General features: G+C 40.0%; 1 protein-coding gene across 2 annotated transcripts; it reads right to left on the bottom strand.

Annotated features, from left to right (window-relative positions):
- Positions 1-1077: 1077 nt before the first annotated feature.
- On the bottom strand, positions 1078-14303 carry LOC130608306 (carbonic anhydrase 3-like). Of its 2 annotated transcripts, XM_057426150.1 has the most exons (7): positions 14249-14303; positions 13982-14179; positions 10603-10721; positions 8540-8632; positions 6696-6761; positions 3995-4150; positions 1078-2818 (listed from the first exon to the last, which is right to left on the bottom strand). In XM_057426150.1, the coding sequence occupies exons 1-7, from the start codon at positions 14283-14285 to the stop codon at positions 2699-2701; spliced, it is 789 nt and encodes a 262-aa protein (XP_057282133.1). In that variant the 5' UTR covers positions 14286-14303; the 3' UTR covers positions 1078-2698. The 2 variants fall into 2 exon arrangements, with proteins under 2 accessions (XP_057282133.1, XP_057282134.1); XM_057426151.1 differs by lacking the exons at positions 10603-10721; positions 14249-14303 and having other exon boundaries at positions 13982-14142.
- Positions 14304-15211: the final 908 nt, after the last annotated feature.

The following is a 15211-nucleotide window of genomic DNA, read 5'->3' as shown; positions in this document are numbered from 1 at the left end:
TAAGGTATCATTTCACTTTAACAAGTTTATTTTGTGTGCTTAAAAAGTATGTATTAACCAGGAAATTTCAGAATAATGCAACACTTCAGCTAATTGATCCATGTGCTTCTTGCAAGAAACAGAAATACATATACAAGTGAGTGGTTTTCATGATCAGACATGAATGTATGAATTTGGGGAAGATGTAAGAATATTTGCGTTCAGGCAAGAAATAAACACTTTTTTTTTTTTGTACCTGAAAAGAGACAACAAGTGATACTGTTCTGATGTCTCATATTTTTGACACGCAATATCCAGGGTAAGACATTAAACTAAACTTCAACAGGTAAGAGTGTGCCTGTCCAATCTTGTATTACAAGCATATTTATAAAAAAAATTTCTACTAAGTTCTTACTTTTAATCATCATTCAGCATCAGAAATAAAACCAGAAATAAATTTTTATATAAGTAAATTTATTGATTATCTGAAGACAAAAAAGGTGTTATTTTAAAAGCTGTTATCTTGTTTTATTGCCCCAATAACAAGAGATTAAAACATCACAGCCAGTTAGGTAGAAAGGCTCAAACTTTTGTCTCAGTTATTTGTGTTGAAATTTTCTCAAGATCAACTGCATATGGCTACCAGAAGAAACTTTAGTACAGTAGAAAAACTTGCTCATGAGCTTTCTGTAGGAACATATTTATGTGTTAAGAAGATGTACAGATTTGGGAGTTTAAAGGAGATCTAAGAGACTCTTAAAATCAATACTGTTGCAAGTGGTGCACTTGCAATATCAAAAGCTGATCTTCTGATAAGATTAAGCCAATGCCAAAATATATGCAGAAAGGATTCAATAAATAGTTCTCGATGACACAAACTTCATTTTTAAAATGAAACTGCTTTATACTGAGTAAAATGCACTTCTAATAAACTGAAATAATATCTCTCTGTGGTAATTAAGCAATTTTTTGAACACAGAATAGTTAGGGTTGGAAAGGACCTTAAGATCATCTAGTTCCAACCCCCCTGCCACTAAACCGTATCACCCAAGGCCCCACACTAAACCGTTATCACCCAAGGCCTTGTCCAACCTGGTCTTGAACATGCATACAAGAACAGAAAAGATCAAACACTGCTCTCAGTTTCATTCCTGAATTCTCACTGAATTGTGCTGGCAATAACAGCAAAATTTCCCTCATGTTACCCATTCAGTACTTCCTTTTGGGAGCACCATTTTTCTAGTAATGATGCAAAGTGCAATACTGAAGGAGAACTGGAAAACGCCCACTTAGTAATTTGTAACCCTGCTTTTTTCAGGCTTTGACACATCCCTTAAAAACATTGCTATGAACATGTTTGTGGCAACATCTAACAAAGACTCCACTTTGCTACCACCTGATGAGCCAGAGGAATACACAGAATCCCAGAGCTTCATTTGCAGGATTCTTTGTGCACCGGCTTTGGCCACCCAATCTCCCGTATGTATAATACCAAATAATAACCCTGATATAATGTAACAGATCTTTACTCACATAGTCTGCACATGGGTTCAAACTAGATGGTATTTGTGCTATGCTGTTTAGGAAGCATGCTGCAGTGATAAAGTTTACATGATGAAGGACAAGAGAAGATGATTTAGAAGTTTCTGTCTGACAGTGATTGATTCCTTGCTCAGATCGTATATAAAAGCTGATGGGTCTCCCCAGAAAGTTAAGAGACTTCACTTATGAGTCTCTAACTACAGTCACAATAAACAAACACTGAGGTGAGTTAACCTCGATTTTTCAGTACTGGGGAAGACAGATGAAATGTGAGTCACCCACAAAGACCCTTTCCATATGCAATAAAGTCCCTAATAGGTGAAATCATTAATATACATCCCAAGATGTCAAAAATAAACAGGTACAGCATCAAAACTAAAAATCCATCTTCCTGGGAGGTAACACAGAGCATCAGAAAAAAGCCACTTTCCACTCAGCAATACTAAAGGTGTAACTGAATACAAGGCACCAAGACACCAGCAGCAGTCTACAGATGGATGAGTGGAGTAACAGCAACAGTGAAAGAAGAAAAGATCAACGGGCAGCAGCAGGACATGACAGACAGTAAATGCTGAAATGACAGCAAGGTATCTTTTCTTCTTCACACACAGAAGCTGAATATGCCTGATTGTATCAGAATACTAATGTAATCATGGATAGCAAACTGTGAACAGGAGAGGGAAGGAGAAATCTGGTATGTTCAAGAGGAAATTACCCTTTGGATGTTTGCACTAGAGGTGGGATATCTGAGGAAGATCGCTACTAGAGATGCTTTAAAAGCAAGTATTTTTCCTCCTTTTCATTCACTGATATTTCTGCTTTTCTGAACTACTGGTTCATTTTTCTGCCTTTACTACATTTCCTTTGAAGTTAATTTTAGATATTGAAACTGAGCCCATTGTTCTTCCAAGACCACATGGCAGAGAAGTGACACCATCACAAATAACTCAGCATTTGTGGTTAAGAATCACTTATATCTTGCACTTCCTTATTAAGGTTAGCATTTGCATACAGTATTTTTTTCTGCTTTCAAAATCAGATTCAGTTTTACCACTCAGAATTTCAAGCTGAGAAACAGATCTGGATCCAGAGGAAAAGCAGTAGACAGCAAAAACTAACTACACTTTGGGATGCAGGGGTTTTCCCACTCAGGTTGAACAGAGTGAGCCTTGAGACTTCACTTGAATGAGGCTCTCACTATCCTGCCCTTCACAGGCTGAGGTGGGCGCCAGTTATCAACTAGTGGGTTCACAGGCTCGTTCTCAGGATTCTTGGAAAGGCTACGGAGCTTTGCCATCTGCAAGAAGAAAAAGTAAAGCATCCATGTGAATTCACCTGGAAGTAGTGTCAACCTTGATGCTTAGAACAAACAGAAAACGACAGAAGAGGAGTTTTCTTATGTAATGTCAAGCATAGTGGTAGAGACTGTTGGTAGAAATCACTGCAGCCCAACAGCTAGCACTATTTCTGTGGATCTTTACATTCTTCATCTACAGAACACTGCACCACCCTTGCCTGGACTTCTTTTGGATTTGTGGATTGACACTCAGAATGTGGAAGAAGAGTAAAGGGCTTTACTCTTTTTGATGAAGATCAAGACGATGACCCTGCTGGAGCTGGACTGTAGTTAAACCACTTCTGAAAATATGGCCAGCCAAGTCTATGCAAGTAGAGAAAAAAGCTGGTCTGCAGAAGTTCCTATTTTGTTCTGTACGGCAGAGAAACATAGGCCAACTGGATTACTAAGTTGAATCATGAATTCAGCATTTAGACACTGTTCTCCAAATTAATTTAAATTCAGTGTTACTTTGTTAATTGTTACTCTTTCATCAGAATGCAAAATAAATCTGTTCAAAAACCAGCCAAATCAGGAAAAAGGCTATACCCTGGCTTGTATTGCTGAACCAGAAAATACTATAAATAACCAAAAGTTTTAATGCAAGAATTAAAAAGAAGGTCACCTTACCCAGACTGACTCTCTATTCTTTCTCCTGTCTAAATGAACATTATATTAATACAATTAGTCCATTGATTTGTAGTAACATTCACGTTTGCAGGTTCTAGCTAGTCTGATCCTTCTGACAGGTTTTATGAAGTCAAGATGTGGACCAGCAACTTCTTAAACTGGGAAACCAGCTAAATGTCAGTCTCTCCACGTAATGCTGAAACACAGAGAATGAACTGAGGCTGCTATGATGGCTGAATTTTGTGGCTCAGGGACACTTCTGCAGGTTTTCAGGATCCCAAGAACACTGCTGTTGAAGCTATTGCAGGAGGTGTCTAAGAAGGGACCCTGATTCTCAAGGTCAGCCAATTTCAATAGTCTATTCTGCAGTAAATTTCTCACAGTGCTCAAATAAAGCTTTCTTCGTTAGAAAATACAAGGAAACACAGGGATTGCAAATCATCCCCCTGACATACTGAGACACTGGTGAGAACTGGTAAAGGAGTAGCAAAACTAGCTGGAGTTTACCTGATCTGCGCTGACTTCAATTGGCTCCCTCAAGAGAATCCAAGTGATGCACTCCTCACAGGGGGGTGTTGTGAAAGAACCGTGGTAGGTCCAGTAGTCCCGAGATTTGGGGAAAAGAATTGAAGGATCAAAGTGCTGAAAAGGAGCCTCTTTCCCCTTAGAGAAACAAGACATAACTCTTTGCAGTAACTCTAGGGATATGCATCTTAAAAAGACATCAGTATCTATGTTATTATAAAGGAAGTAATTAAATACCAAGATTCATGCAAGAGATCAATCTCCTTTTCTTACTGTCAAGCATTTGCCCTGTAATTAATAACAGCTGACATTTTGATTCCATTAATAAAGTAGAAGAAATTACAAACTGAATTGTGTGGGACCAAAGCAAATTCACAGTTGCCTTTTTCTGTTCAAATTATCAAATTTTTACTTTATTTTGGGTCAGTTGCGATAAAAGTTCAGGGCTGTGGCTGTGGGTACCTGCACACTTTTTATCTGATAGAACAGTGGCCAGGCATTTAGCCCAGATTCGTTAGTCTTCTCTATTTTTACATTGTAATTACAATGTCTTAGTGACACTCTCAATCTTTTTGTTGATACTGTTACACTTCATGTGAAAAAATAAGCTAGTTCCTGGAAGAGTACTGGATCCTGAATATCTCACAACTAAACGTGATTATCACCAGGCAAGGGAGAACATCAGACACCAGACAATATATCCTGAGAAGTTTTTCTTTTCCATCCGATAGGATACTCCACAAGATTATCTCCACAAGACTGTGATGAGACTTCCTTATCCTCCCATGGCAACAAGAACTAAACAAGAAAGTTCACTTTTCTACTGGTATTTAGGATGCAGTTCTGGAATGCAAAATATATTGTTCCTAATTCCTTCTCCTAACATGGAGTATCTTTTCTAGATGGGAACAGAGTTACTACTCTAGAAAACGCAGTGGGAGGCTCTGAAATCTTTCCCACACATCCTTTCACAAAACATGGGTAGGAAGAATAACCTCAAGACTCAAAATGTATCTTCCTGGAAAAATAATCGTGCAAGTTCAATAAGTTTGCAAGTAACTTTGCAAAATTACGCTTTTTCAGTAAGTAGTGTCCAAGAAACTACTCGGCCTGTAATACATCACAGCAGTTGAAACTGCACGTGCAATAAATATACCAGTGATACCATCTATTACTCTTTCCTGAAAAATAGGTAATCTTGGTAAAATATATGTGATGATAGGAAAGAAAATAAGTATTAGAAATGAAACACAAGATGTGGCTGTTTGCACATGTACTTTTCTTTAACTGTTCCTTTTCCAAGAACCACTACAGATGATATCTGTATGTAGGAAATGATACTTCTATTTTTTTGCTAATAAAAATCACAAAATCTCCAGTGAGGCAGCCTCAGATACAATGTAATGGAGTATATCTTGTCATCACTGTATGACACAGCTTTTCACAGGGTGACTGATCAACTTTACTAACAGTGGCAAAGCTCTTTTGTAAGTAAATGGACAAAAAATTATAGAGGGATCATGAGAGAAAGCAGCATCTGAATCAAGACAGGTATTATTGACACAGCAGGGGAAGCAGTGGGTAGAGAATAAAAAATGACCTTCAGTTCCATCAGTAGAAAGAACTGAATTGTATCTGAAGACTAAGAAAAGGCTGAAAAATAAAATGAATACGACTGAGTGACGAGAGAACAGACTTCAGGCTTAGACCTGTGTATCAGTGGCAGTACATACATACATAAATTAAATGCAAGAAATTCTGCTAAATATGTAAGAAAATACTTACAAAATTTCTAAAATTCAGTTCTGATGATCTGGTGGTATGTTCAATGTTATGTAAAAAAGGGACTTTTAGCATCATTAGAATCATAAAACTTATCATGAAGTAGAATTGCTTAAGTATACCTAGAAGTTAGGTTTATGTTAAATAACAATCAGAACCACAGAATGGTTTGGGTTGGAAGGGACTTTTGAGATCACTTAGTTCCAACTCCCCTGCCATGTTAAGTAACAACAGATGCAGTTGTTATTTTTGCAATTCTCTGCAAAGAAGTCCCTTCTGCAGTTGTGTCTATGCAATAGGTATGGACTGTGGTCTTAGATAATTAACTAAGCTGAAAACCAGTTTAGAATAGGTTTGCAATAGTGTTTGTGCTGGTATCACAGCACAAACAAAGGAAGAGAGAACCTAGGGCTCCTGTAGAAACTGTACTGTGTAATCCTTTATAACTGAATTCAGTTCCATGTTAAAACTAATAAAGTTTTTAATCTCCCTTACATTGAGCGGGAGCTTGCTCCATCATTCCTACCAGTTTCTTCTCATTTCAGGCCAACTAAATTTCTGACTCGATTATGCATTTGCTTTGGCCACTGCTGTCATATTAAAAAGATCTTTTAATTTATTCCTGATATTTGATCACTGACATGTTTTTTTACAGAGCAGTATCAATAAGATTACAAATTGTGCAAAGATTGGTAGAAAATCCTTTACAACAAGAATACTTACAGAAGTGAGGAGTTACATGTTTACTAAAGTAAAAGAAAGTTTCCTGCTCCACAGTTCAATGTATCACCTCTCGTGCTACTGTTAGGTATGAGAATGATGACAAGAAGTTAATCTGAACTTCTGATTTCTGCTTGTGCTGCTTTTCAACTACATTATATCACAGAAATTGTTTTGATACCTTGGTCTTAATGTTATCAATTTCTTCAAGAATTCTCTTCATCTCTGGTTTGGGAGTATTTCCAACCTGCAATGCAAAGCACAAGTACTGCATTTTTTATCATGTTCCACAGTGTTTGAAAGAAATTCAGTACATCCCATCTGTCAGGTTAGCAGCAGTACTTGCAGAACATCCGGTACAGACTGACACAAAATTATGTGTGTTAAAAGCACATCCAGAATAGCAGACTCAAGTAACTGGCTTTGCAATTCAAGAATGTGTTGAAGGACTCTACAAGGCACCTCCCACTGTCTGGGGAACAAACTGCGTGGTCAGACAGTGTCATCTACATCACCCGAGGCCTGGCTCTTGGCTCCTGGTTTGAAAGCAACCCACAACCAGTGTGAGATATATGAGCACTCAGCAAAGTGTTGATAATCTGACGAGCTGAGTTCTTGCAGGCACTTCAAACACTCTACAGCATATATGCAGTCAGATCAGACTTCGTGTCAGACACGATGAGATTCATGTCATGACCTCCTCAAGCTATGGGGTCACTTTATTGTTTGTGTTCATGAAATTCAGCACTTCCGAAAACTTTGACGTGGTTCTGCATCCAAGATGAGTAGACAGTATGCGTTAAGACATGCTGTTATTGCCATGTCTTGCTCCAAAATAGATTAAATTCAGTTCTTCAGGAGATAGTTCTATCTCTGTTTTAGCAATATCCAAAAAGGCAGTTGGAGAACATGACAAACCCAGAGCAAAACAGCCCCTACACTAAAGGGCAAGAAGGAAACAAGGAAAGAAAGCCAGACAAGATACACTGATACCATGTACTTTTCTAGACCTTTTAGCTGACCTTAGCATGATTAATAGGAAGATAGCGTTACTCTTGTGTTTTACAAGATAAAAGCTTTAGCCTAAAAAAGACCTGAAGAAGTGACAAAGAAAGAATAATTGAAGGACATAATCATAAGGGAGAATCTGGACAAGTGCTGACCAACCAACCACAAGAAAAAAAGGTCAGGCTTGCTCACAGTGTAACAGAATTAAAATTAATTGGATCTACTCTGTCCAGGAACACTGTGGCAAAATTAATTACATCCACTTGCTATTGCTTGTATAAATGCAGCTTACTAGTGATAAAACAATATAAGGAGAGCTATTCTCTGATATTGTTCAAACTGAAATGCCCATCTTGACATAAAGTGACATAGCTGAAGTTTGCGTAACTTACTGCTATTAGTTTGTGTGCCTGTTGGTGTTTTTCAGTACCGTAAACCACCTGCACATCTGATACTAGGAAAAACAATTTGAAACTATTGGTACATGTTTTCCATTATTTTGTTATCAAGCTGTTGTATTTCATGGTTAAAATCTTAGTTAACTTCTTTTACCAGGAATTCCTTTTTTTTCAAGCAGGTTTGTGAAACTCCTTTTGATTCCCAGCTTACGTAAGGATCACCAAGACGTGAAGTAAGGGATTCAGTTTACATAACCTTGCTGACAGGCAGACACTACCTGCTAGCAGACAAAGGGCAGGAGGAAACACTCTTCCTATGCAGACTGTTCTCCTCAGTCCACACTCCAGAGCTGGTCAGCTATCAGAGATAAAGCTAGCAAGTGTCCCAGGCTTGAAGTTTTGTGACTTGTTTGCTACTACCCATGATATGTGCCACTGGTACAGATGGTGTCAGAAGCTGGCTCTGAACAGGTTAGTGCACATGTGACATCAGTCTGTACGTCACTTTGAGTGTTCTCCTGTAGAATGGTACAGTGCAGGGAACAATTATGGGACAATTTTCCCTGGCACTAGAGAGAAATATACAGAAAATTACAAAGACTAAATATTTGTGACTTACTTTCAGAAAAATGCCCACAACAGCCACACCATCAGGTTGTTTTAAAGCTCCAGCAAAATTACCATGTTTTGGATTCCAGTGCACCATATGTAACTAAAAATCAATGAAACCTCAGTTATTAAATCAAGAAATTGCCAACAGCACAATCTTACCAGGTTTTGAATTAAATTAAGAAAAGTTTACAGTACACAGTAAGTAAATGGACATGAAAACCAAAAATTTATGTATTTCCTGCTGCTGTTCTCATGCTTCCATATGCTCTCATTTCCTATAAAGCACCACTTTGCATTTAATTGAAGCATAAGAAGAAAATTGTGCTTTCCATGCAATATATTTAAAAATTAATCAGACAATGCAACTACAAACAATTTAACCCAAGCACGCAGCATGCACACATGCAGTGCATAAACCACCTCCTGACATGCACTTCATCTCCAGTAGACTTTTTGATCTTCAGGTTATGCAGATATCAGCTCAAGGATTTACACTGGACTGTATTCAGTGCACACATTGTTTTTTATCTGTTACTACTCCAAGCGTATTGTACTGGAAAGGAGTGGATAGAGTAACCTGCCATTTCTTTCCCATTTCTACTTTGAACAAAGCTGTATTTCAGGATATGTTTCAAGCTTTTACTTCTCCATCTATTAAAAAAAAAGTCTTTCTCCATCTATTAAAAAAAATCTTTGGCTCCTGCATATATCTACAACTGCTGCAACCAGCAGTGTGGAATCTCAAATAAGTGGCATCTGGAACATAGCACCATACAAAAACCCAAACCAAAATCCAAACATACGGTGCATATTTTTGAATGCAAATTTTACCTTTTTTTTTAATGCATAGTAATATTTATTTTAAATAACAACAAAATCATTTGTCCTGAATAGAAATTAATGTATTGATTTATGTTTCTTTTCTCTTGAGGATAAGGATATCATTGCTTAAGATAAAGGTGGAGCAGCCATATACCTTTGGTTGCATGCTAGCAAAATTTTATACATTCCAGGCTTTCTTCTCCTGCCAATACCTATCTGAGAACTGCAAACAAAAGTAACATAAAAAGCCTGTGCTTGAACTAACCAAGAAATAGCTTGAGGAAGCAGAATTTGTCTGTTTAGTTGGCCACAGAAAAATAAAACACTAACACAGTTTGGCTGTGGCCAAAGAATGGGAACCCCTTTCTCCCCCAAATCATCACTTACAGTCATCTCTCAATGTTTGTGCACACTGACCCTGCAAAATGCATGCCTAAATTTTCTCCTATGATAGGTGGGCAAAGCACCTGCTCTACACATTGAGGGTAGAGGTGGAAGGCAGGAAAACACTACTGCAGACTTTTTGTGGGAGTAAGCATATGTTTTGAGCTTATTCTCAAATAAGATGGAGGAAGGGGGTAACATTTGCTAGTAATTCACTAACATCAGTAATGAAAACATCAAGAAGTCTTCAGGGCCTAGAGAAACCATCAATTTTAGCAAATTTAGACAACAGTAGTGCAGTAGCTTACATTAAAATACAACCAACCAACCATTGTCCACAGTTCCTGAAAATAAACAGATTTTAAAGCACAGATGTTCAGAAACTGGAAGATACTCTTTACCACTCTGAATCTGTTTTAAGGTGGATCTAATTCTGAATGTCAGTTTATCAAATGTGCTTTTAGTGAGTTTTTCTATTCCTTAGCAATCCTTTCTGAAACTAACTTAGTCATTCAAGCTATACCACAAATAGCTGAAAGCCAAAAGCTGTCAGCAGAAAACAGATCTTCCTATTTGGAAATAACATATCACTTTGCCTCAAATATTTTTAAAACATTCTAAAATATCAGCAAAACTCTTGCTTGAAGAAGCAAATTCCATGTTAGTATATACTTGCAAAGATACATTTGTTGGCAGATGCAACTTACCCCACTGCATGCTGATGAATATTCACAAGTTTCACGGATTTTTAGAGAAAAATCCAGAGCTAAATACTCACAAAAGGGAGAATGGTTAATCTGTTCAGATGCACAAACACTAAGACTCCAGTTAGTACTGAACACTACTGTCAAAAGTAAATCCTACCTCTGCTGCGTATTTCACCCCATCTATAACATGTTCAGAGCCATGGTCATCAGAGGAACCCCAGTGCAGGTGAAGCTGACGCAGCCTGTAGGCTCCTGTGAGCGGCCCACCTCTCAGCACTGTGATAGACAATCCACATCAGCACTAGCCTCCAGAACACTCACATACACATTCACTGTGCAGGGACCCATACTTCAAAAGTGTGGAGCACCTCTTGGAAATCCAGCTAACTGCAGTAAGGATCACAACATTTATCCCTTTACAAGATAGGAGCTGAATTCTGTTATCTCTCAGGAGGAGTCCTGCTTAATGTGGAAACTGTGAAATCTGCTGTGAGTCAAACACAGAATCAAACCCCAGTTGCCCAACAAGCAGCTTTTCTTTTGGCAAGTGGACACCCTATAGTTCCTGATGTGGAGAGAGACGGAAGGTATTCAAGTTAATCCTTGTCAAGAAATGGTCTGTTGTGAAATGGTTGGGAATAGGACTGTGAAATTAACCCAAAGGTGCTTCGAAGCATACCTCTAGTCCATGACTGGCATACCTTTTACAGTTCAGATAACCAAACAGCATAGTTTGCTCCTTTAAAAAAAAACAACAACCCAAAACCAAACAAAAAATCCAAAACCACACAACAGAAAACTAAAAAAAATAAATCTATTTCTTAAAACTGGGGGAAGAGAAGAAAGTTTAGGTCAAATTAATTAGAAAAGTGTTCTTGAGCAAGTAAAAACTATAGTCCACATTTACGTTGCCAATAATGAAAAAAAATAAGCAGCCATTATGTCTGCTGTTCATAGCCGAATAATGCTGACCATCCGTCTGACAGTTGACATCAACTCTGACTTTCAAAACCTAATACCTGCTCTTTTAGTTTAGGAATTCTTTCAAGCAGGGACTGCTTAGAGGATAATCTCTCAAATACATTTTTCATTCCTTACCTAAGACAGGAATGAGACATGTCCCTTACACAGAAGCTGGTAATGCAATTCACAACTGCAGTGCCAGAAGAACTTGTTTAAATAGCACTCAAGTTTGAATGTCTACCAATAGCTTTGAAGTTCAAAGTTAAGGTTGAAGTAGTATCTAAATCCTCTTGTCCCTCGTGGTTTCAAATTAATTCTTGATATTATATGTGTTGGAACACACAGAGCAAAAGGTTTGATTTTGCAGTTTCTCTTTTCAGTTGGTAGACATTGCAGCCACTGGGGGGCAGAAACAAATGGCTGAGTTTTAGCATGTAATTCCAATTAGCTTCTGAGTTTGTACATAACTAAATTATCATAACTAACTCATACAAGTTATAAGTAAGCCTTCTGTATAAAAGCCAGCAATAGAAAATATGTATTGTTTTACTTGTGAATGTAGGAAAAATAAGACATAGACTCTTAAGACCCAAATCCTCACAAGTATTTACTTGCCATTTCACACTGGAATCAGTGGGGAGCAGAAACTTTCAGGAGCTGAATTTATATGATCTAATTACTTTGACAAGCTAAATCAACAGAGTTGGGACCTCATGTAGCAGTTGTTTCTTACAGATAGCCCTTTCCAGAGATCATAGTGCAAAGCACTTGGAAACAGCATTTCATAACAGTATACAGATCTCTCCACCATAAAAATTAATCTTAACATTCAAAATTTTCCATTTGATTAGATCAATATCTTCAAGCTAGATTTCTTTTTCCAGTTAAAATCAGGTCTGTGGCTACTGCTTATCCTCAGCTGTTGCCACTACATAAGGTAAAAAATGTTTATTAAATACTTTCTCATGTGGTTTTTCACAGTTTTCACAGCTGTCAAACATTGTATTTGATTCCAATCAGACACATCCCTATGAAAGGCTTGATTCCTAAACTACTGTCCATCAGCCTGCAGAAAGTTAGTAACAGCAGCAGGGAGTGACTGTGCACAATTAATGTCCAGAGGAATGACAAGACGTGATGGGGAGGGAAAGGCAGGGAAGAAATGGAGGAAAGATAATTTAGAGGAAGGACTGCACTCTGCTTGGCCAAATTAGGGTCCTTCTCCAAAACAGTTCCCTGGGCAGACATGGTCTTGAGCAGCCTCTGTCAACACCTCAGCCTTTAGGAAGCTGCAAAGAAGACAGAGCAGAACCACCATGTGAAAAAGGTTCATAATCAATTTACTTCCCATGCTTTCAGCCACAGCACCGATTTTATGAACTGCTTGTGGAAGAGCATTCTGTGTTGCAACGAAAGTGCAACTTATGTATGATTTGTCTGAGGTCATTGTGTATGAACTGCTGTAATAAATACTAAAGTACATACAAATATATAGCAAAGAGATGGCCCCTGTCCTATGTAATTTAGGTTCCGTCTGCAAGACATGGAACAGTAACAGGTAGCTCTATTGGCAGGAGTCCAAGGAAACAATGAGTTTCTCTTGATAAGAGAGATGGAGATCTTTCAGTATAATGCAGATGTATTTAATTAATTACAAAGCTTACTAAGAATAAAATCCCAATACAAATGCCACCAAAGCAGATATAGGAAAACATAACGGAAAGTAACTGTTTTCCATTAATTAGATTGTTTTCCTTCTTGGACTGATCAATACTGTATGCTCTTGAGATATCTTTGTATTATATGGTATTGAGAATTTATTATTCATGTTGATAGTTGTTGCCTGTCTGCATTCAGAGCTACACACTGACGTAGCTCTGGAGTCAGTTTTTGAACAATTTGACTTTGAGATGCGAGGCTGCCCTCTCTCACTGACATTACAAAGCCATTTCACACCTTTCCAGAAGCTATGAAATGCTATTTTCATAAATATTATCTTCATAGCTTTTTCAGGTTGTGCAGTATTTGAAGAATTTCTGTACAAACAGAAGAAATCAAAATCACTGTCACTGGAAATGTATATATGAGGTTTTTGTTTACGAAGTGCCTCAGAGCACACACTAAACCCCTCTGGGGTTATATACAGAATACCTGCAATTGGCTTCTGTATATAAACATGACTGACTATTAAAATACAAACTTTTGGTGGAGAAACACTTTTGCACAGGCCCTTGGGCTACCAGAGCCACAGCCTGAGGTATGTTTGTATGAAGAGGGCTCTCTCCCTACACAAAAGCTGAGGATGTGGTGTCTGTGTTGAAGGAGGTGACCTGGGGAGAAGTCCACCTTCCAGCAGAGTCCAAATCTTAGGAATGCCCCTGCAGCGCCAGCCTCCCTGTCCCACCTATGGTGGACCTAAAAATGGCCGCATCCACCAGAATAAACTACTTTACATTTCCAAATGACTTTTCTTTGCTAGCCTGCATAGGTCAGGTACCACAGGATGCGTTTAGATTCCCAACTCTTTGCTCAGCTCCTTACAATAATCCCCCAAAAGCCAAACAAAAACCAACCTGATCGATCGAAAGTGTCATCAAAGACGACTCGGCAGGTGCGCCCGTTGTTTAGGATGGTTTTCGCTGCCCCGGGATCGTAACTGGCGTGCCAAGAGGCGAGAGAACTGTCGTGCTTCACGTCCTTGCTGTTGATCTCAATGGGCGACTGCTTGTCTCCCTTGGCCAGGGGGTAGTTTTCATGCCAGCGCTCGGGTCCTGCGGAGGAAGGCAGGGAAATGTCTCCCTGGCTCAGCCCGGCCCGGCGGCCCCGCGCCCTCAACTCACCGTTGTCGCTGTCGTAGCCCCACACGGCCTGGGCCATGGTGACACTGCCCGCGCCCCGTCCCGTCCCGTCCCGTCCCGTCCCTTACGCTCGGCAGCGGCCCCGGCAGCGCGGTGCGCTCCTGCCGCCCGCCTCGGGGGGCTTTTTATAAGGCTCTGCGGCTTCGTGTCCTCCCCTGAGGGGTAGGCAGGGGCAGGGCGGCGCCGGGCGGCTGCGGGGCGGGTAGGGCTGTCGACGGGAAGGAACGTTTCCTGCCCCAGGGACGGGGCAGAGGGATGTCAGGGGGCACAGCAGCCGCCTTCACACCCCGCACAAGGGCACTCCCGGCCCCGGCGGCGGGAAGGGTGCACCAGGAGCGGACGGGCGGCGGTGCTGGGCCTGAGGCAGCAATGGACGTGGAGCCGGGCTGGGGCGGAGGGCGGCTGCACAAGCACGGGAAGCCAGCCAGGCGGAACGCAGCACCCAGCCCGGCTCTGCCCGCCAGGTTTTCCCCGTCTGCGGGCAGTGCTCCACGCGAGAAGTGCGCCCGGATGGTCCTGGGCGAGCTCACAGGCTAGGTGGGCTCCAGGGCTGCGGCTTCACTGCGCTCACAAGTACTCTGTTTAACAGCGCCGGAAGACACTGTCTGCCTGAAAGCATGCCTCATAGCCTGCAAAACCATGCTGTTACACAGAGCTAGCCTCTGACAGCCCCAACTCAGGCCATTCCTGATGGAATGAAGGCTTTCCAGTCAAATTCGGGTTTGACATTGTCCAGTCGATTCTTTTTTTTTGCACAGGGAGCCTTACACCAAGCGTGTTTCTCATGTCAGGCAACTTAGCAGGTGACATTTCAGTCAGGAAAAGTTTTTCAGATGATGGAGCTATTGGTATGGTTGTGTTAGTTGGCATTGTCTGTACATTTCTGTTGAATACTAAAGCTTTTCTTTCAAATGCCAGCTTTCTTACAGTCTCCCTTGGCTTTGT

The sequence above is a fragment of the Pezoporus wallicus genome, unplaced genomic scaffold (genome assembly GCF_028554395.1).
Source record: "Pezoporus wallicus isolate ANWC-B61680 ecotype Strahan unplaced genomic scaffold, APGP_CSIRO_Pwel_v1 contig_4131, whole genome shotgun sequence".
NCBI classification, from domain to species: Eukaryota; Metazoa; Chordata; class Aves; order Psittaciformes; family Psittacidae; genus Pezoporus; species Pezoporus wallicus.
This window is presented reverse-complemented; position numbering and strand designations above follow the sequence as displayed.